The sequence below is a fragment of the Nyctereutes procyonoides genome, unplaced genomic scaffold (assembly GCF_905146905.1).
Source record: "Nyctereutes procyonoides isolate TBG_1078 unplaced genomic scaffold, NYPRO_anot_genome, whole genome shotgun sequence".
NCBI classification, from domain to species: domain Eukaryota; kingdom Metazoa; phylum Chordata; class Mammalia; order Carnivora; family Canidae; genus Nyctereutes; species Nyctereutes procyonoides.
The window spans coordinates 8,825,279-8,848,495 of NW_026575142.1; the positions used below are offsets into that span (position 1 = coordinate 8,825,279).

Genomic DNA, 23,217 nt, shown 5'->3' on the forward strand with positions numbered 1-23,217 from the left:
TAGCCAAGGAAGCAATCACTACTTCTGTATTGATTTCCTTTTCACCTTTTGCAGAATTGAAGGCACCAAGGGAGAAGCCGCCCTTAAAATTGATTCCACCGTCAGCCAGGATTCGGCCTGGTATACTGCAACTGCCATTAATAAGGCTGGCCGAGACACCACGAGATGCAAAGTGAATGTTGAGGTTGAGTTTGCAGAGCCTGAACCCGAGAGAAAATTGATCATCCCGCGAGGGACGTACAGAGCAAAGGAGATTGCAGCCCCAGAACTGGAGCCCCTCCATCTGCGATATGGTCAGGAACAATGGGAAGAGGGTGACCTCTATGATAAAGAGAAACAACAGAAACCATTTTTCAAGAAAAAACTCACTTCCTTGAGACTCAAGCGCTTTGGACCTGCCCACTTTGAGTGTAGGCTAACACCCATTGGTGACCCAACGATGGTGGTGGAATGGCTCCACGATGGAAAGCCGCTTGAAGCAGCCAACAGGCTCCGTATGATCAATGAGTTTGGGTATTGCAGCCTTGATTATGGAGTTGCATATTCCAGAGACAGTGGTATCATTACCTGCAGAGCTACTAACAAATATGGAACGGATCACACATCTGCCACACTTATCGTTAAAGATGAAAAGAGTCTTGTGGAAGAATCTCAGTTGCCTGAGGGGAGGAAAGGCCTACAGAGAATTGAAGAATTAGAGAGGATGGCTCATGAAGGTGCGCTGACAGGTGTAACGACAGATCAGAAAGAGAAGCAAAAGCCAGACATCGTCTTGTTCCCAGAGCCAGTAAGAGTACTGGAAGGGGAGACCGCTAGATTCCGTTGCCGGGTGACAGGTTACCCTCAACCCAAAGTCAACTGGTACCTCAATGGACAGCTGATCCGCAAAAGCAAAAGGTTCAGAGTTCGCTACGATGGCATTCATTATTTAGACATTGTGGACTGCAAATCATACGATACAGGGGAAGTCAAGGTCACCGCCGAAAATCCCGAAGGTGTGATAGAGCATAAGGTGAAACTTGAGATCCAGCAGAGGGAAGATTTTAGGTCTGTTCTCAGGCGAGCCCCGGAACCAAAGCCCGAGTTCCACGTACACGAACCTGGAAAACTTCAGTTTGAAGTACAAAAAGTAGATAGGCCTGTTGATACCACCGAAGCCAAGGAAGTTGTGAAATTGAAAAGAGCTGAAAGAATTACCCACGAAAAAGTATCTGAAGAGTCAGAAGAGCTGCGCAGTAAGTTCAAGCGCAGAACCGAGGAGGGATATTATGAAGCCATCACTGCAGTGGAGCTCAAGTCTCGGAAGAAGGATGAATCCTATGAAGAGCTCCTCAGGAAGACAAAAGATGAGCTTCTCCACTGGACCAAAGAATTAACTGAAGAGGAGAAGAAAGCCCTCATGGAAGAAGGCAAGATCACTATCCCGACATTTAAACCTGATAAAATTGAACTGAGTCCTAGCATGGAGGCACCGAAAATCTTTGAAAGAATCCAAAGCCAAACAGTGGGCCAAGGATCTGATGCACACTTCCGGGTCAGAGTGGTGGGGAAACCAGATCCTGAATGTGAATGGTACAAAAATGGTGTCAAGATCGAACGTTCTGACCGAATCTACTGGTACTGGCCTGAAGACAATGTTTGCGAACTGGTCATAAGAGATGTGACTCCTGAGGACTCGGCCAGCATCATGGTGAAAGCCATCAACATAGCTGGCGAAACCTCAAGCCATGCGTTCTTACTTGTCCAAGGTAATTTGAATGTCTTTGGTTTGATGGATCTGTCTCTATTTATCCGTGAATATCCATTAGTGTATTTCTTTTGATTTTCTTTTCCCATTATTCAAATTGTGGGTTTAATTTAATGTGATGTCTTTCTCTCCCCCCTTTCCTCGTAGCCAAGCAATCGATCATTTTCACGCAGGAATTACAAGATGTGGTTGCTAAGGAAAAGGACACCATGGCAACCTTTGAATGTGAAACTTCAGAGCCATTTGTCAAAGTGAAGTGGTATAAAGATGGTGTGGAGGTTCATGCGGGAGATAAGTACAGGATGCACTCTGACAGGAAGGTTCACTTCCTCTCCATACTGACGATTGACACGGCCGACGCCGAAGACTACAGCTGCGTCCTCGTGGAAGATGAAAATGTAAAAACAACAGCGAAACTTATTGTCGAAGGTAATAAATAATAATTTCACTATTTATTTAAGTTCTAAAGTCACCCTTAGTATGGGATGAAGGTAGCTTTGCAGGTTTCCTCTCATAAAAGGAATTATTTGGGAATTGGATATAAGCTCTATGGCAGGATTCCTGAACTTATACCAGTAATTAAGAATATTGACAATTTGAATTTTTAAAAACCAAGGTTATTTTGATGTCTCGTTTTTTAAATGTTCATATCGAAATAAAATTCTGTGCTTCAAAAAATAATTTAGGGGCACCTGGCTGGCTCAGTCAGTTAAGCATCTGCCTTTAGCTCAGATCATGATCCCAGGGTCCTGGGATCTCTCCCTTTGCCCTTCTCCTGCTCTCTCTCTCTCTCTCTCGCTCGCTCTCAAATGAACAAAATCTTTTAAAAATAAACAAAAGATAATTAAAAAATAAAAATAGCTTCTTTTTCTTCAAAATATATTTCTTAGCCTATCAGTGGTTAGATATTTAAGAATATTCCTGATAGCATGGGGGGACTTAAGAGATTTACAAGGAATGTTTTCAACCCTGAGTCTAGATGCCCAGCTCTCCAGAGAAATTAACTCCTCTTTATCTTATGCCTCAGGTGCAGTGGTTGAGTTTGTGAAAGAACTTCAGGACATAGAAGTTCCGGAATCATTTTCAGGAGAGTTAGAGTGCGTCATATCCCCAGAAAATATAGAAGGCAAATGGTATCATAATGGCGTGGAGCTGAAATCCAATGGCAAATACACAATTACATCTCGCCGTGGACGCCAGAACCTCACGGTTAAGGATGTGACCAAAGAGGACCAGGGGGAGTATAGCTTTGTTGTCGATGGGAAAAAGACAACCTGTAAACTCAAGATGAAACGTAAGCCTCCCTGTTCCTCTTGGCCTTCGCTGAATGTCATTAAGGCTTATTGATAAAGAAGTGATCATCACGTGCTTCTTTTTTCTCCCCATATTTCACAGCCCGCCCCATTGCTATCCTACAAGGACTTAGTGATCAAAAAGTCTGCGAAGGTGACATCGTTCAGCTTGAAGTGAAGGTCTCCTTAGAGAACGTGGAAGGTGTCTGGATGAAAGATGGCCAAGAAGTGCAGCCCAGCGACAGGGTTCACATTGTGATAGACAAACAGTCACACATGCTGCTTATTGAAGACATGACCAAGGAGGATGCTGGAAATTACTCCTTCACCATTCCATCCCTCGGACTATCAACCAGTGGGCGCGTCTCTGTCTACAGTGAGCGCAGCTTACATATTTTATGTGTTAAGTGGGGTGGAAAACTTTAATAAGCAGGCATTTAAAATAAAATTCACATTCACAAATCTTTTATTTCTGTGTGTGTGTGTGTGTGTGTGTGTGTGGTTTTGCAGGTGTTGATGTGATAACACCCCTAAAGGATGTTAATGTGCTTGAGGGTACCAAGGCTGTGCTCGAATGTAAGGTCTCGGTCCCTGACGTGACCTCTGTTAAATGGTACTTAAATGATGAACAAATCAAACCTGATGATCGTGTACAAGCCATTGTCAAAGGCACTAAGCAGCGTCTAGTGATTAACCGGACCCACGCTTCTGATGAAGGACCTTACAAGCTGATGGTTGGCAGGGTTGAAACAAGCTGTGATCTCTCTGTGGAAAGTAAGGATTCTTCCGTTTAATTTATCAGTGTTTTATGCCTTCTGTTTTCCCAGTATAATAGTCACCAAGTGATTATCTTCTTTTTCCCCCCAGAAATTAAAATTATCAGAGGTCTTCGTGACCTTACCTGTACAGAAACCCAAAACGTGGTCTTAGAAGTTGAGCTGTCCCACTCAGGAATTGATGTTTTGTGGAATTTTAAGGGCAAGGAAATCAAACCCAGTTCCAAATATAAGATCGAAGCTCATGGAAAAATATATAAGTTGACAGTTCTAAATATGATGAAAGATGATGAAGGAGAATACACATTTTTTGCCGGAGAAAATATGACATCTGGAAAACTTACTGTGGCAGGTTGGTACATTTATCATTTAATCTAAGTTCTTATGTGGGACAGTTGTTTTAATTTAAGAAATTGTGGCCTATTTCCTTTCAAATTCCCATCAATTTGTACTTCCATGCTTCTGCTGTTCTCGAAGCCAATAGTTACCTCAACACTGTCCCCACCATGTTCTTTTGGGCAGACCTACCTCAAATGCCATCTTCTTGTGAAGACTTCTTTAATCTTCCCATTTGAGTAAGATCTTACTGCTCCAACCTCAGGATTATTTTGTGTGTATCTCTTCCGCAGCCCTTATCACATACTTGGGTTATTGCCATATCTTCTCACATCAGAGTATAAGTTCCCCAAATATGGAATTGCTTCTTTCTCATCTGTGTTCTCTAACATATTGCACATGATAGATGATCAATAATCATTTGTTGAGCTGAGATTTATTTAAAATTTCCTACTCTAAAGGCGTATGTCTTTTTTAAAAATCACTCTTGTTTCTAACTTTTGTTTCCTTTCTTCCCTTCATATTTGTTTTATGAACCCAATGAATATTTTAAAATGTAACTCAGTGTATCTCTTTCTTAAGACATGAAGTAGACCATTCTCATTCAGAAATCCCTTGCTTCAAAATGAAAAACCAAAAGCATAAATCAATTGTCAAGAAAAACTAGAAGTCATCATTAATTTGTTTGGTTCATTACAATTTAACTATTGAGGAGTTGAGCTATGACATCAGGATTAAATTGTAAAGTCCATATGGGAATTGTGTGTCCTATTTTATGTGAAAGTTTCATGGAAATACTTTATAGTATTTCCTCAGATATTTGACCATGGAAAAAACTTCCGATTCAAAATTTTAGATCCTGCACTTTGACGTGTCTAATATTGATTGCATGTTTTTAAATGTGTTGCAGACAAGGAAAAACTATGAGGCTCTATGTGATTTTACTCAACATTTTTAAGGACCTACCACAGGCAAGACACTACTAGAAACATGGGACACAAGAATGAATATGTAGAATATTTTTTTTCTTGAGGAATTCACAATTTAAAAAGGGACAGATACATCAGCAACTAACTTGCTGAAGGAGTAATTTTTTTCTGCCAGTGGATAATGGCCATGGAGGCAATAGGGGAAGGAAGCTTCACAAAAGAGATAACATATGTCAAAACAGTGATTTTACGGGTGTGCCTGGGTGGTTCAGTTGAGCAGCCAACTCTTGACTTTAGATCTGGTCATGATCTCAGGGTCCTGGGATCAAGCCCCACATCACTCTGTGTGCTCAGTGTGGAGTCTGCTTGAAGATTCCTCCCTTTACCATGGCTTGTGTGTTCACTTTCCCTCCCTCCCTCCTTCCCCCTTCCCCTCTCTCCCTTCCTCTCTCTTCCCCTCTCCCTCCTCTCTCTCAAGTAAATAATTAAATCTTGAAAAGTAACAATGATTTTTAGTATGTAAGGATCGAATCTTAGAGTCTAAACTAGAAGAAATATTAATGTCTGAACACTTTGCTTAGCACTTCTTTTCTCAATCAAATATTAGACATATTTGCAGCAAACAATAGTTAGAAAACTAAGTAGAATACTTTTCAAGGAGACATTGAGTTAGAGGCCATCCAGGTGGTACGGTTCTCAAAATTCTATATTAACAGTTGCTTTCCCTTTGCAGAACCTTCCTGATTCCAGTATTTTCCCTGGTTATCAATCATGCTCAGTAGAATAGGGTTTTGTGATATCATCTCAGTATGAGCAAAAATAATTCTATTAGACCTTTCATGATATTCAAAATCATGTTTTAAAATGTGATACTTTATATTTAATTGTTCAAAGGTATCTTTGTGTATTAAATATTTTTTAAAGGACTCACATTTGTACTTCTCTTGTTCCAAAGGGGGCGCCATTTCCAAGCCACTCACAGATCAGACTGTGGCTGAATCGCAGGAAGCTGTGTTTGAATGTGAAGTTGCCAACCCAGATTCCGAAGGTGAATGGCTGAAGGATGGCAAACACCTACCACTGAGTAACAACATCAGAAGTGAATCTGATGGCCACAAAAGGAGACTTATCATTGCTGCCACCAAATTAGATGACATTGGAGAATACACCTACAAGGTGGCCACCTCCAAAACATCTGCCAAACTCAAAGTTGAAGGTTAGTGATATAACAGATTTATTCACTTCGCATCATTCTTGACAGTTATTGTTTTAAAAGTCAATGGTATAACCATTTGGGATGCCAAAAATCTTGACTTCACAAAATCATTATAAACTCTCAAAACTTCCTGAGCCATGTACCACAAGGTGTAACATTGCTTTTGAGATGTGTTTCTGTGAAGAAGCCATTTCAGAGGAACAGCCTAATTAGCTCAGAGGAATGCCTAATTAGACACTCTCATTCTCTATCCCTCTTTTGCTCTTCCCCAGTCTATTAAGCTATTAGTATCTGGCTATGCAAACTTCATCTCATTCAAATGTAGAAAAATCATTGTGCAGTGTACATTTCAAACTGGATCTCAGGTTTTCCTAAATAATTTCAAGGTGTCTTTTAAAATAGAGGTGCTGCATGACTGCAACATTTTTGATAATCGTTCTTTTGCAAGATGACCAGCTAATGATCTTATTCCAGCACTTATTTTACTTGATCATACCATCTTATTTCAAATTTGTCTTCAGCTGTCAAAATTAAGAAGACTCTGAAGAACCTCACAGTGACAGAGACGCAGGATGCTGTTTTCACTGTTGAGCTTACTCATCCTAATGTAAAAGGCGTCCAGTGGATCAAAAATGGGGTTGTGCTGCAATCCAATGACAAGTACGACATCTCAGTCAAAGGAACAGTTTACACTCTCAGGATTAAAAACTGTGCTGTTGTGGATGAATCTGTATATGGCTTCAAGCTTGGAAAGTTGGGAGCCAGTGCCAGGCTGCACGTTGAGAGTAAGTTGGTTTAGACACATTTTACAAGTAGCCAATATATGGTTACTGCTAAGTTAACCATGTAACTGAACTGGTTTAATTTTCCTCATCAGCTGTCAAGATCATTAAAAAGCCAAAAGATGTGACCGCCCTGGAAAATGCCACCGTTGCCTTTGAAGTTAGTGTTTCCCATGACACAGTTCCAGTAAAATGGTTCCACAAGAATGTGGAGATTAAGCCAAGTGACAAGCACAGACTGGTCTCAGAAAGGAAGGTCCACAAGCTGATGCTGCAGCATATTTCCCCCGCGGACGCTGGGGAATATACAGCTGTGGTGGGGCAATTGGAATGCAAAGCTAAACTTTTTGTGGAGAGTAAGTATTAGACGGCCCCCTATGGCATTTCCCTGGATGATCCCCATGTGCTCCTTGGTTGGTTGGCTGGTTGGTTGGTTTTACCCATTTTTTAAAATAAAATATATTAACTGAAGTGCTTTTGATTTTCCCAAGCATTACATATTACAAAAACCATGAAAAACATTGAGGTACCTGAGACCAAAACTGCCTCCTTCGAGTGTGAGGTATCCCACTTCAATGTGCCTTCCATGTGGCTAAAGAATGGCGTGGAGATCGAGATGAGTGAAAAGTTCAAGATAGTCGTGCAAGGGAAACTCCACCAGCTGATCATCATGAACACCAGCACGGAGGACGCAGCGGAATATACATTTGTCTGTGGCAATGACCAAGTCAGCGCCACCCTGAAAGTGACCCGTAAGTAAACTAACAAAAAAAATGATATAAAATACTTGGTAACCTCATTGTTACTCCATATCCTACACGATTCCTTCCTGGCCAGTTAATCCATTCCTAAAGTCCTTGATTGAAACATCTACCGTGTGTTCACCCTAAGTTAGGCACCCGCATCTCCACCTGGATAAAATTTTCTGGTTAGAGTAGCCTTGAAAGGCTACCTGTAAAAGATGCTCTAGGATCTATTGCTAGCTCTTTCTGTTCCTCTGTCACTGATATTGTCCTGTAGAGGGGTCCCTGGAAGATATGGAAGATGTCATAGCCCACCTCCCTGAGCTCTAATCACCTTGACAGACATACTGAACACATTCCTAGTTGGCACCCTGTGCTTGTTATAACTCCCATGGTATTGACACAAAGCCTCCTGGGGTGTATTTCCTTCCCCCTTTGCAGCAATCATGATTACGTCCATGCTGAAGGACATCAATGCTGAAGAGAAAGACACCATTACCTTTGAGGTAACAGTGAACTATGAAGGCATCTCTTACAAATGGTTAAAGAATGGCGTGGAAATCAAATCAACTGACAGGTGTCAGATGCGAACCAAGAAGCTTACGCACTCACTGAACATCAGGAACGTTCACTTTGGGGATGCAGCTGAGTACACCTTTGTGGCTGGAAAAGCTACATCAACAGCCACCCTTTATGTGGAAGGTATGGTTTCACAAATGTCTTATCCATAAAAATAAATGTCAGACGCACTATATAAAATACTAAGTAGTGCATTCATTAATGAATGGAAAAATAAAATGTGTATGTTTAATGAAATATTGTTAGCAATAAAAAGCGAGTGCTGATAATGCCACAACGTGGATGAACCTTAAAAACTGTATGCTAAGTGCAAGAAGCCAGTCCCAAAGGACCACATATGGTATGATTCCATTTATAGGAAATGTCAGAATACACAAATCTGTAGAGATGTAGATTGGGGCCTAAATCTGAGGGGAGACCATAGGAGGGATCTGGAGAGTGATGGCTAAGGGGTGTATGGTCTTTTGGGAGTAATGAGAATATTCTAACATTGATTGAGGTGATGGTTAGAGGGTGATGGCTAAGGGGTGTGTGGTCTTTCGGGGGTGGTAGTGTACAACTCTGCCTACACTGAAAGGCCCTGAATTGAGTGCTTTGAATGGGTGGATAATGCACTCTGTGAGTTATGTCTTAAAACTATTAGAAAGGTTCATTTTTGTGCATACTGTGTTCCAGCTCGTCATATAGAATTTAGGAAACACATTAAGGACATTAAGGTTCTTGAGAAGAAGCGTGCCATGTTTGAATGTGAAGTTTCTGAACCTGACATCACCGTCCAGTGGATGAAAGATGGCCAAGAACTGCCAAGCATGGATAGGTCGGTTGTTTGGCTCTGCTACGTTCTAGTAATTCCCACTTTGCTTTGAGTGACCATATATTAAACTTCAATTTCCATTTCATTCCTAGAATAAAGATACAGAAAGAGAAATACGTCCACCGCCTCTTCATCCCATCCACCCGGATGTCTGACGCCGGGCAGTACGCAGTGGTGGCGGGAGGCAACATGTCCACTGCTAACCTCTATGTAGAGGGCAGAGACGTTCGCATCCGAAGTCTTAAAAGGGAGGTTCAGGTATTGTCTACATGCTGACTTTGGGGACATGTCATCAATAGCTCAGACTCCATAGTTTGATATTTTAATTTTTTGACTTTAAAGTTTTCTAACCCCAGTCTTCTAAAGAATGAAAACAGCTGATCCCAGCTGGCTTAGGCTCTTAATCCGACATCCGTTCAGTCACAGTTTTCCCCTCACTTAGGGAAATAGTGTGTCCTCAGCAGCTGTCAAGATACTTTAATTAAAGCAGCTGTAGAAACTTCACTGTCTAATAAATGGCCACCTGCCAAGCCCCACAAACCAGAAGAGAACTAAAATTGAAGTTGTGGTGCTGACACAGCAAGTAGAATTGAGGGAATGTAGGATGAGGTGGCACCTCCTCGGAGGCCTCTACTGTGGAGAGGCAGGTATGTAGGGCCTTGGCTGGGAACGCTCCGGAGGTCCAAGAGGTGGGCCTGTTTGAACAAAGCTGGACTCCTAGCAAGGGTGCCGAGCCGGACCCCTTCGCTCTTCCACACGTGCAGAGCCTGTTCTCACGAGTGCCTGTCTTCCCAAATGCGGTCATGGCGATGACATGTTAAGAGAAATATCATTTGAATTTAGATTTATCATATTGCTCCGCTAGAAGCAGGCGTGACAGGCCTTAGGGCCGTGGTGATGCCAAAGCCTTCGGTGAGGATGCAGACGACCTGAATATGTCTTCTATCCTTTACTGTCCAATCCTGGACCTCGATTTCCTCACTTTTAAAAAAGAGGCTAATAGTTTCTGCCTACCCCGGGAGGTTATTGTTCATACCACATGAGATCAAATTGAAGAACAGAAGAGCTTTTACAAAAATAACAAGCCCACAGATGGAAGGTGTCATTATTTCAGTTATTATTAGTTAGGAAGCTAACATTTAAGGATTCAAATCGTCTCTCTTCAGTGCAGGTGTAAGCATGATCCTCTACAGAAGAAGTTAGGGTGCCATTTGTCTAAGGTCATGCAGGACAAATTAGAATGTGCTACCCCCAGACAACTTTTTATATCCTAAAGTATAGGTTCAGCACCGCTCTTGCAATGAGCAGGTTTAGAGACAGGTTAAAACTGAAAGGAAAGCAAGGCTTCAATTCTCTTTTTATGTTGCTCCATCGAAAGGTTATTGAGAAACAACGTGCTGTCGTTGAGTTTGAAGTCAATGAAGATGATGTTGATGCCCACTGGTATAAAGATGGCATTGAAATCAATTTCCAAATTCAAGAACGACACCAATATGTGGTGGAGAGAAGAATCCATCGGATGTTTATCTCTGAGACCAGGCATAGTGATGCTGGTGAATACACCTTCGTGGCAGGAAGGAACAGAAGTTCTGTTACTCTCTACGTCAATGGTAGGTAGAGATATTAATGTATTTTGTTGATCCTTCTGGAATAATCCTCCCCTTTAAATTCCTAAAGTTCCAATGGTTTCTAAGCAATTTCTAAAGAATCATGATACTCATCTGTTTGCAGCCACATTTACTTTCACATTATGGTAAAGGGGCAGCTGCTATTAAAGACTGTAAAGATGTCATTTCTAGAAAGTGCCTAGTGGATTAGTTGGTCAACATTGTTGAATCTCCACGGTATATCAATTTTTTTAATATTTTACTTATTTATTCATGAGAGACACACACAGAGAGAGGCAGAGACATAGGCAAAGAGAGAACCAGGCTCCACGCAGGAAGCCTGATGTAGGACTCGATCCCAGGTCTCCAGGACCATGCCCTGGGCTGAAGGCAGGCACTAAACCACTGAGCCTTCCAGGGATCCCCCAGTATATCAATTTTAATAGACCCTCAGTGGGTTTTCCCAGATACAGCTTTCAGCTGGTCTGCCCTTCGCCCCAGCTGCTTAAGTACTAGTAATGCTACCAAGCCCCAGGGGCATTTCCAGCCTCTCCTGTGTAGTGGGAAAATCCAGAAGTCTTCTTTGAAACCCCAGGGGGCCTAGAGAGCCGCAGGCAATATGGAGCCAGGTTTTCTCTGCCCCACGCCCTGGGACCAGAGGCTCTTACTTTTAAGGGGGATTCCAAGTCCTCAGAGGAGTGCCATTAAACCATCCACTTTCCTCTTTAGAAAACTTAGAGCTGAATCTGAGGTTGACCTAGAAGTGAGACTAACCTAAATACAGAAGAAAAAGGACTGCCCATCCCTATTTTAACCTTGAGTCATCCCTGAACAAATACCCCAGAAGCAGATGAAAGAACAGTGGCAAGCATCTCAAGTTAATAAAAATGAGCCATATTGCCAAACTTCCCATCATCCCTAGAAGGAAGACCAAATCATCATGGCATCCAGTTCTTATTATTTCTATATTAATAGTGGAGAGACTGAGGCACAAAAAAAGTAAAGGTCAGAAACTAGCCTCACAGAAGTCCTTTCTCCCCATTTCTGTATTCCATGAACTACCCAGTTCCCCTCACTCATCCCAACACTGAGAAGATGTTTTAATTAGCATAGCGGGAAAGTGAGGGTTTTTTTTTTTTTAAGTCTACTTAATTGCCTTGAACTAGATCTGGAATAACACTTCTTTGTTTCATACTTACTGATTGTACCTCATTAGCATCTGTACATAAAGAATGACTCACATATACACAAATACTTGCAGAACAAACAATCCTGGATGTGATGAGCCACATGGTTTGCCCAAATGATGTAAAACAGGTAGCATGTGGCAGTTGTTCTAACATTCTTGAGACTACCGCCCATCTCCACCCCCTCCCAGACCCCAGTAAGGAAAGGGGTGATCATATTATGTTGACAAGTTTAACACTCTGCACGACACCCCCTTACCAGACCTCGGATACCAGAAACATCTTTTTCTAAAGTTGTTCTCTCTCTCTGGGAAACTAACAAGGGTAGTGGAAAGGGAGGTGGGTGGGGGAGGATGGGGTGACTGGGTGACGGGCACTGAGGGGGGCACTTAATGGGATGAGCCCTGGGTATTATATATGTTGGCAAATTGAACTCCAATAAAAAAAATATACAAAAAAAAAAAAAGTTGTTCTCTCTCTTTGAGGGCAACATTCCAAATGTTTTCATCCCTCTTAGCACCAAGAATGTTCCAATACTCTGACGCAAGTAAAGATCTCACAATTCCAAAGTTTTGTTTCTGAACACATCACCACTGGCCACGGATGAACATAGACTTTCACATGTTCTCCCGTGTTGTCACACTGTTTCACCAGCTGTTTGTTTTCATTTGCCCCCAGCGCCAGAACCACCCCAGATTCTGCAGGAGCTCCAGCCTGCAACTGTGCAGTCTGGCAAGCCCGCCCGCTTCTGTGCTGTGATATCTGGCAGACCACAGCCCAAGATTTCCTGGTACAAGGAAGAGCAGCTGCTTTCCACTGGCTTCAAGTGCAAATTTCTTCACGATGGGCAAGAGTACACACTTCTGCTCATTGAAGCCTTCCCAGAGGATGCGGCTGTTTATACCTGTGAAGCCAAGAATGACTATGGAGTTGCCACAACCTCAGCCTCACTCTCAGTGGAAGGTAGAAATGCCTTGGCTACCGCTCAGCCTAATATGAAACCTTAAGAAACCCGCCTTTGTGTTCTCTGTGTTTGTAAATACAATTTAGAGCTCATAAAAGCAGGTTGCTCCCCAACTTTTAGAAAGTGCCCCACTGCCAGGTGAATTAAGATAAATCAGCATTCTCCATTCTGCTGGGAACTGTGGCTTAATCATAACAAATTCTGTGGTCCCTTTCTTAGTTCCAGAGGTCGTGTCTCCAGATCAGGAAATGCCAGTTTATCCTCCTGCCATCATCACCCCGCTTCAGGACACTGTCACTTCTGAGGGACAGCCAGCCCGTTTTCAATGCAGAGTTTCTGGAACAGGTAGGTTTATGAGCAAAGGTTTCATTGCTAATATTTACAAAGAACGATCTGAGGAAAGTTTTCTCACCTTTCCCTCCATCACAAACATCTCTCATGCATAATTTGATTTTAATGGGAATCTTGCAGAAGACTCACATGAATTACTGAATAAAGGAATAGGCCATGTTTTCTACCACTGAATGTATATCTAAGAATGATTAAGGTGGTAAATTTTATATTATGTGGGTTTTTTTTTTAACCACAATGAAAAAAAGAACTTGATTGGTGTTTTCTGATGTTCAAAATATGTCATGTTCCCTTAGATAACTTTGTTATCTCTTGAAAAAAATACAACAAAAACTACAATTATTATTCTATTAATCATAATAGTACCTACATATATTTCAAAAGAAGAGTCTATTTATATGTAAGGCATTATTCAGTCTATGGACAGTGCTTGTGTGAAAAGGTATATTCCTTTGGAAGGCAGTAGCCTATAATATCAAAAATAGGAATCAGAGGTTGGATTTGAATCCTGGCTCCCCTGTGTGACCTTAGGCAAAGATAAGATTTCTATGCTACTCTTTCCTTCATGAATAAAGTAAGGATAGCATTGTGTTTAATCATAGAACATACATTTCACAAGGGCAGGGAGTCTGTCTTAGTACCTAGAACGTATTGCCTAAAAAGGCAGTAGCTACTGGAAAGTAGGATCCTTGGCAGCAAGGGTGGGTCCTTGTCTTAGAGTAGCTTCATAGATAGTGTATATTCAATGAGTAACTGTTAATTGGACAAAAGAATGATTGTCAAATGACTAACACCAATCAGGATTGTGCTTAATAACACACACCAGCTCATGGCCCAGTGTTTATCACGTAGTAACCCACCTGTGGGTTAGCTGTTATGCTCTTTAATAGGGGCATGCTTCCCAGATATCCCCGGCCCTCCCCCAACCCCAGGAGTCCGGTCTTGGTAGAATGGAACAAAATGTCTGCAGCCATTTCAAGCTGATAATGATTGTAAATTTACCTTACATAAGGAAAAGATAAATCAAATATATCCCAAATGAAAGTCACTCTCTCATTTGCTTGACCTTTATGTATGATCACCAAAGGGAAAGCCTTAGAGCTTGGGCTTCTCACAGCATTCTTAGTAACTGTGGGGTTGTTGTTGTTGTTATTATTATTATTATCATCATCATCATCATCATCATGCTTCTACCATTAGTTTATGACTCAATCTCTGCACTGCCATGAGCCATTTTCCTGAACAAGTTAGTATTTCAATTGACGTTCTATGACCTGATGATTTCCCCCTCTGAGATGGAGATGCTGATCTAGAAACCAAATGGACCTATTTTAGTTTTATGACATAATTAAAAGATATTATATATGTAAAGTACCTATAGGCATGGCTGGCAAGTGACTGGTGCTCAGTACATTAATTTTATTATAGCTGTAGAGGGGAATTATACAAACATAAAAGTCTAGTATTGAGTAACCAACATGAACAAACACCATAGACTTGGTGACTCAAAACACAGAGTTTGAGAAGTACTAAATATCAAGAAATAGAGATTTATTTGATAATATCCTACTAACACAATAAAAAATGGGGTTTTAATATCAAACTCACTAAATTTATCCTTTCTCTGCATTTTGAGAGGCAAGTTTTCAAATCCATATACACATATATGGATTTTCTAAAGCACGTCTTTACATAGTGTTTTTTTGTTTATAAATAACATTATAGTTTTGCCTTTAAAGTATTGCAAGAATATGTTCAAAGCCTTTATAAGACTCCAATTGGGGTAGAAAGAAAAAATCTTTTCTATATGACTGACATCTTTAATTGTTTAAATGGACTTTATAAATTTGTGGATTACTATATATGTATGGTGCTATTTATAACACACACAGAGGCTTGAGCATCCTCTTGCAAATGTATTTTCTATATGGCAAAAATTAAGTTCATAGTAAAATGTCCTTTTAAAAGCTTACCAAATGATACACTTTCATGCCCCTGGGACTGAAAATATTTACACAACTTCCTCTGACCAGGTATTACCCTGGGAGAGTAAATTCACCCCTGCCTTCTACAAACTGGAAAAAAATTATGAGTCTTCAAAAATCCCAGTCATATCTTTTTGGAACTCAATACTCACTTAAGCGTGAAACTGATTGGCCTTGTGCAATCTGGTGGTACCTTTATGAGAAAGTTTTGCCTGTTGAAGGTCTCTGGTGCCACCTACTGATGCAAAAGCAATTTGGAAAGTAGAATTTTAGTTTTTTGCTAAGTAATATTTATTTTACATGTTAGTAGTCAGTATCATTTGGAGGCTTACCGAGCAACAGCTAGCTAAATAAAATGATACATAATTAGTCTAGCAATGATGGATGCTCATTGTTCATTTAAGTAGCTCTTCAGTTTTATTCTACCAATGTCAGTGTTCTTGCTATTGAAACATCACTTTAGCTGCTAGGGTTGCCAGGACCCGAGTTTGCCTTCCTGGAGCTCAGCATGTGGGTGAGGAGATTAGATCTCAAGATTGTAAGTGCTGTAACAACCCATGTACTCAGTACTGTCTGTTTGCAAGACAGAGAGAGATGCATGGACTGGGCATTGACGAGTCAACAGGATCATTGACCACAATGGTGTTCTAGGCAGAGAATGACACTTACAAGTCAGAAAGGCCTACAAGAGTACTCCATGTGCTGGAAACGACCAGTGGTTTAAGTATGGTTGGAAAGTTGTGTAATAAGTGAAGGAGAAAGCCAGAAAAGAGGGCAAGGGCCAGATCCTAAGGGGTTTGGTATTCTGTGCTTAGGATTTTAGATTTTGTTGTCTTTACACTGAGGAGCGACTGAAGGATTTGTAAGCCTCTGAGTAACATGATCAGGTTTGCTCTTCAGGGACAATGCTGTGGTAATGAAAAGAGGGATGGACAGATGTGGGAGGTGAGATCAGGTGAGGACCAAGGGAGAGGTCATCCTAATAGGTTTGGAGAGTGCTGACAAGGCCCTCAACCTAGGGGAATCAGGAGAAAGAAGGGTGTAGATTGTGGGAGAATTCAAGAAGTAAAATGAACAGAATTTAAAGACCATATACAATGGAGTGATGGAATGGGGAGCAATGGCAGTGGGGTGGCCTCACAGAAGCCAAAAGAGGCCAGTGACCAACATAGATAGTGGCAGCCCAGTCAGAAGCACCAAAGCCATTACTGAAAGAGGTCTCACCTTTTAGTTCATTTATTGTTGGCAATGCATGCCTGTCCTAGGGCTTCATTCAGTTCACCGAAGGGTTTGTTGTAGGAATATGTGGAGAACCCAGTAAGGAGGCGGACCAACTCTTCATCATTTCATTTCAATTGGGGTTTAACAGACAAACTAAATGATTGTAGAATGATTGTTAAATTCCATGTGATGGAGTTCTCTATTATGTTCCATGGCCCTGTCTTGGGGCAAATTATTGAAGGCACTGCTGATCCCTTGGGGAGGGGGTTAGACATTCTTGCTTAATGCCTGACTTGTGGGTAGTTTATAAAGCCCTTCCTGCATGTAAGTCATTTAATTCACACAGCAGTGCTTTTGCAATGAAGAGCTCATGAATTATTATGCATCTCAGTTTACAAATGAGAAAATTGGTCCAGAGAGATTAAATGATGGGTCTAAGACCACACGGCTGGGAAACTGTGGTATCGGGATTCCATTTTCTTCCTTACCTTGCTACCTAAGGAAGTGAAGAGGTTTGTGTCTTTAAAAGGAGAACCTGTAGTTTATAAACAACTACCCTCATGGGCCTTCACATACCAGTATCTGTGCTAAAATTCAAACAAATGCTAGCTGACTGGACTACTAGAGAATCCCCCCGCCATGGGTGGTATCGAGATAAGGAAGTGACACAGTGATCATACTCCAAAAGCAAGAAGCCTTGGGTTGTGGCTTTTAAGAACTAGTGACTGAATAAATGTAAATCCCCTCTTGACTTATAGGGTGATTGTTTCAACAGAAGTATATTTTTTTAAGTTCTCATCACCTTAAACTGTAACAACAAAATATTATTTTATCTTTGCTTTTGGGTTATGTTCCACCATTTTAAGATGATTCAACTCTTTGTATGAAAAGAGCTAGTTTTATTATTATTTATTATTACTGCTATGATGAAAAAAGCCAACGATATCTAACATGCCCAAATTCATTACTCTTTCTTTCAGTTTTAAAAATTATTTTTGCCGTGCTAAGACCTTTCAAGATTTGCTCACTGGTAATGAAAATATAGAAATTTTTCCTTCAGCCTATAGGGTGACTTCTGGGAATGCTGACCTTCTCAGCTTTGTTTTTGATTGATCTTTGTGCCCACCAGAAACACAGGTTGCCTTACTTCATGTCCCAGTACGTGACCACAATCCTAGATCAAATCCTTCATGATGACATCATGATGACTATCTTTTTCTCGAGGTCTCTAACTATATCAAAACCTTGTCCCTGTTTCCACAGCATGACCTGCAAGTGGTTAAAAAGAATATAACTAAAATTGTAAAATTTCAAACATTACAACCAGCTTATAAGCTGGATTTTTCTAAAATCATGTTTCTTTCTTAAAGATGAGAAGAAATCTTGTAAGAGTAGATGTGGCATGCCCCAGAAGAGAAATATGAAGCCATTAAGATGAATATGAAATGTAGTCATCAGTACAATCAATACTGTGTTTGCAGGTAAAAATATCCACCACTTTTTGTGATTTAAATGTCCTTTATTCCTTTTGTGATGCAGATCTAAAAGTGTCTTGGTACAGCAAAGACAAGAAAATCAAGCCATCTAGGTTCTTTAGAATGACTCAATTTGAAGACACTTACCAGCTGGAAATTGCTGAAGCTTATCCAGAGGATGAAGGAACTTACACTTTTGTTGCTAATAATGCTATGGGTCAAGTATCAAGCACAGCCAACTTGAGACTGGCAGGTACAGTAAACAACCTTAAGAACCATATTTAAATATGGATCTAATCTTACAAAGTCAGTAACAGTCACTAAAGACTCCATGTAAACCATCGCTGGCCCTACAATTCTTTTAATGCAACTAATTGTTTCCATGTTATATGCTACATTCTCACTTTCCAATTATCCCATCTTATTATGAATCACAAACCATCATTCCTTATTTTGCCCTGCTTTGTCTTTATGATGTTTTGTAATGTATTGCTCTCCTTACCAGCTTTCATGCTTTCTGATCAGCATGTATCAGACTGGAGAGAAACATGCTAAAGAAAAAGGTAGATTTGTTTTCTCATTTAGCTAGGATGAAAAAATTTTTTTAAATGTATAATGTAAGCATTGCTATCCCCCCATTGTCCTGACACTATTCTGATTTCACAGAGGCTGCAGAGGATGACCTCAGGTCTGTACACCAGCTAGGTGTATTCACTGTCAGTCAGAGAATGCCTGAAGGTTGAGGCGCCCAGTCCTAAGATGGTTTAGCATTTTTGATGGGGCTTAAAAGCAATCAGAAACACTTCCCTGGTAGTGGAGGGCACTTTGATTCAAAACAAGATAACACTACTTTTATACAGACTATTTTTGCTGGGCTAACTTAATCTATGTATTATGAATCATGTACAAATATATCAGGATTAAGGGAAATTTGGGGTTTTCTCTTCATTTTAAACACTATAATAATCATATATTTTCTTAATCAATTGAAAGTGGTTTACAAAATTAGAAAATGTAATTTTACAACCAGAGGGGGAAAAATAAAATAAAAACAGAGAATAGGAATACCTGAACCAAATTGTGTACTTCATGACTGCCTTCACAAACAATATAGTGAACTTTCTTAGACTATTTATGTCTTGGCTTCTTAGCCTGGAAAGTGGAAGTGAAGGTGTGTGACTTGGAATCAATAGTGACATATGTTGACAAGATAATTAGGATTGGGCTGGATTCTAGTCCACCACAGAAATTTGCAGCAGATCTGTAGACAACTCCAAATGAGCTCCGGTTTCAATGCAGAGTAAGACATTAAAGGTTGGCGTGCTTCTTTTCAGGATTTAGCAAATTTGAAGAAGTTACATCAAACTCCCAATGGCATGTCTCTTCATCAGTTTCATTTAAGAAGGAGTCCCTTGGCCAAAAGCCCATCTTCATCCAGCCTCTATCAAGCCTCAGGGTGCACAGCGGGGAGACAGTCAGATTTCACGCAAGGGTTTTTGGCATTCCCAGGCCGGAAATCCAGTGGTTTCATAACCAGCACCCAATTCTACCAACAAAAGATGTAGTTTTCCATTTTGAGGAGTCCACAGGCATGGCTTTAATGCTTATAGTTGATGCTTATTCAGAGCATGCTGGCCAGTACTCTTGCAAAGCCACCAATAGTGCTGGGGAAGCCTCTTGTGCAGCTACACTCACAGTGACTCCAAAAGGTAAAGCTCATCTTGCTTTTTAAAAACTTGGGTTTGCTTCATGCCTCCTACTCCCACTGTTACTAATGAGAGTCTCTGCTGTTTGTCTCACCGCATATTGTGGTCAGTCCATAATTTACTAATCTAGTAACACCCAGCAAGCCCTCCTGCGTTCTCAATGATAGGTTAACCTATACAGTTTAAATCTCTCTGAAGTTATGTGTTCTGTGCATTACATTAGTATTTTTTTAGGCATCAACATTGCTCGATGTGTTTACTTTAAACATCTCACCCGTTGGATCGTTAATGATCCATTTGCTGTATGATGTTTATACAGTATATGGAAGAAAGGGGATAAATGGTATTCGGGGGGAGGGGGTGGGAAAGAAAGAGAGACTGTGTCACTCTGGTTAGCTACAGTGACAACCGAAAGAAGGACCCAGATTCCCTATGGCGGCCGCATGAGGCTTCATCATCCATTCATCACTGGATCACTGGGAAGGGACTTTCTTTCGTGTGACCAGACATCCCGGAGCACACTGCATCTGGCATGCTGCTTCCAAGCGACAATGACATCTTTCATCCTCATCTTCCATGCCGTTTCATGTTACTAACCTAGCCACGTACCACCGCTTAGATCTTAATATTCTTTTCTCTTTCTTGTCACCTGATCATACAGTGCGAGCCCTAGGTAGGCAGAGTTCTGGGAAAGATGTAAGAGAGCCCACCAAGTGCCAGGCAGTGGCAGATTCCGCTTTCACAAAGCAGGAGAGCAAAATGTCCCAAAGCGAAATTAAGTCATGTCAAGGATCATCATTCGAATACGAATACGAATCCCAGGTCTTTGAGAGTGTGTCTCAGAGCCCCACCCACACAGCGGCATCGGTGCACAGTGTAGCGCTGCGCCGCCGAGCATCCCTTGCACGCCCCGGGAACCAGGCCCAGGGGGCGGCGGGCGAGGCCCCGCAGATTCTCCGGCACCTGCAGGATCTGTCCGTGAGATGCGGCGACGCTGCTCAATTCCTCTGTGTTTTAAAAGACGAAGCTTCTGTTGAGGTCACATGGACTCACCAAGGCGTAAAGATCGAGGCCTCTGGAAGAGTGAGGCCGTCCCAAAGTGGGAAGATTCAGCTTCTTACCATCAGTGACGTTCAGCGGGCGGACCAAGGGCTGTACAGCTGCCTGGTCCGCAACGACTACGGCCGGGAGACCTCGTCGGCCCGACTAAACATAGAAGGTGCTTCTTTGCTGTTTAGCTATGACTTGCTTCATCTCATCCTCATCGCTTTACGCAGCTTTTCTGCCATGCAAATCAAGCCAATGAATATGTTCATTAGCACAGCCCTAGCTTGGCACTCTGCGGATAAGTGGTCTGGTCACTGGTGGCCAGGCTTGTGACGAACAGTTACCTTTCCAGTCTAGACTCAAGGAAGTTTAACTTTCAAATCTCATTTCAGAAGGTTAGAGTTTATTTCTCACATGTGCTGCTTTTCCTAATAGTTACCAAACGTGCTGCCTACGAAGTATACTGAAGAAGGTCAAGATGTTATCGTTCATCGAGTATTAATTATTGATCGTTGTGCCTGATACTGTGCCGAGTTTAAATTTAATTATTTTAACATAAGGAGGCTCAAAAAGTCCCATCTTCCCTTTGTTTGCAGATCTGGAAGTTCTAGATGTTTACAAAGAGGTTATGAAAATAGCAAATTGGGCACTGAAAATACCAGGGCCCTGTCTGGACCAAGATTAGAAGTCTGTAGCTATTTCTCGGTAGAGATGATACTGCTTTACAGTCTCAGGTTCCCCTGGAATTGTAGAGTTATCTCAAGGCAAGATTATTATTTTTTTGTTGCTATCACACTTGATTTGCCACCATGTCTGAAAGGGCATGAATCAATTTGTCTTGGAAAGTTGTCCTTTTATCCATGGACTTCCTCTTAGATACTAATGGAATGGGAAAGTTATTCTTCAGGGGCTAAAACCCCATGCTGTATGTCGGCAAGGCAAAGGATCTTCACTGAGTCCCATGGAAGGAAGCTGATGGAAGATGCTCCAGCATCTCTAGAGGTCCATGGAGAACTGTGGCCTCAAGGTCTTTCCTGATCTGTCCATACATTTTTGAGATGTTAAGGATGAGCAGGGGATAAGTACCCTGACATGTGACAGCCATCTTGGCTCTGAATTTTGTACCAGGTTCATGCATCATTTAATATATCTGTAATCCTCACTCACCCACGGGAGTCTTTCTTCCTTCTTAATCTGACATTTTGCTCCGTAGCTATTTCTGGTAATATTTGTGTAGTCCTCCAATATCTCAAGAACTGAGGTCTAGTTATGCAAATTAATTGGAAAATTCTACCATCCAGAGAGCTGACCCTCACTGTCACCATAGCTGCTGGCTACTGCAATAATCACACGGAGTGACAATTTATCTGGAGGTGACGCAGATGCCAATTGTGACAGTTTCTGCAGCCATATAATTGGGGGTTGGCTGTGTTGTGGAAGTAGGAGTAATGTAGGTCTTTCAACTTGCTTCCTAAGGAATCTAGGGCCACGGTACATGCTTGAGTGTCATGTTGCCAGAGTGGATTTGAGCTGGACATTTTTGCCACAGGTGGCCAGTTCACTCGGTCCTAATTAACTACATTATTAAAGTGTTCTTGGCACATGAGCATTTTTCTCTTGGAAAGTCTAGACTGCCTCTCTTGTACTTAAGAAGTTGAAAGATAATGCCATTTAAGTATTTGAAGACTGAAGGATCGGGCACAGTTGTCTAATTATTGAACATGAGACCAGTCCTTATATGTTCCTCTTTTTACTTTGGCCTTATAACTTGATGTAGGCTGCACAGTTATCTACGATCAAGTAGGAATGTAAAACCCTGTAAGTCTGTTCAAGTAGGGTTCTTCTGTGCATAATAAGCCTAGGTATATCCTATATTAGTTTGGGGACTAACATGCTGCTTTCCTTCTCATCCTAATGACACGTCACCTTCTCTAAATTCAGCATGTGATTTACTCTTACAAACACAGCTAATGTATTCCTTTTCCTAACTTTATTCTCACCTAGCAAAAGAATCGCAAACCAGAGCAGTTACAAAAATTGCCCATGGTTCAGACATTAAAAGTATTAAAACACTCAAAGCGTCACAAATTAAAACAACCCACGAAGTAAAGAGAGAATCATCAAAGAAAACATCAAGTTTGTCGTTCACTTCATGCCAAAGCCCACAAGGAAAGGAGAAGCTGGGGAGCCTGTGCGTGGTGCCTCACAGGTGGACGGAAGATTGATGGACACCAGGGCACCTGCCCTGCTCAAGAAGCTGCCCCAGAGATGATTGTGTCTAAAGCCTGCGCCTTTTCCCTATCTAATAAAAGCCATTTTTTGAGTTGAAGACTCTTTGTTTTACTCCTTAACATGTAATCAGACTTTGTGTAGTTTAAACTTTTAAACGTGTCCCAAATCAAAGGAGTATTTACTAGCAGGAAACACTTTATTCTGCAGGAACACCTAAGACTAGCCCTC

General features: G+C 41.3%; 1 protein-coding gene across 1 annotated transcript in view; it reads left to right on the top strand.

Moving 5' to 3' along the window:
• The window catches only part of TTN (titin), a 272,766-nt gene that overhangs the window by 32,090 nt on the left and 217,459 nt on the right, over nucleotides 1-23,217 (top strand). The window contains 17 exon segments of the mRNA XM_055307803.1: nucleotides 55-1,748; nucleotides 1,895-2,176; nucleotides 2,775-3,041; nucleotides 3,143-3,415; nucleotides 3,550-3,813; nucleotides 3,907-4,167; nucleotides 6,036-6,296; nucleotides 6,818-7,081; nucleotides 7,174-7,434; nucleotides 7,570-7,830; nucleotides 8,263-8,523; nucleotides 9,076-9,217; nucleotides 9,307-9,472; nucleotides 10,593-10,824; nucleotides 12,687-12,971; nucleotides 13,192-13,317; nucleotides 18,069-18,257. Coding sequence (XP_055163778.1) covers nucleotides 55-1,748; nucleotides 1,895-2,176; nucleotides 2,775-3,041; nucleotides 3,143-3,415; nucleotides 3,550-3,813; nucleotides 3,907-4,167; nucleotides 6,036-6,296; nucleotides 6,818-7,081; nucleotides 7,174-7,434; nucleotides 7,570-7,830; nucleotides 8,263-8,523; nucleotides 9,076-9,217; nucleotides 9,307-9,472; nucleotides 10,593-10,824; nucleotides 12,687-12,971; nucleotides 13,192-13,317; nucleotides 18,069-18,257 — 5,489 coding nt within the window.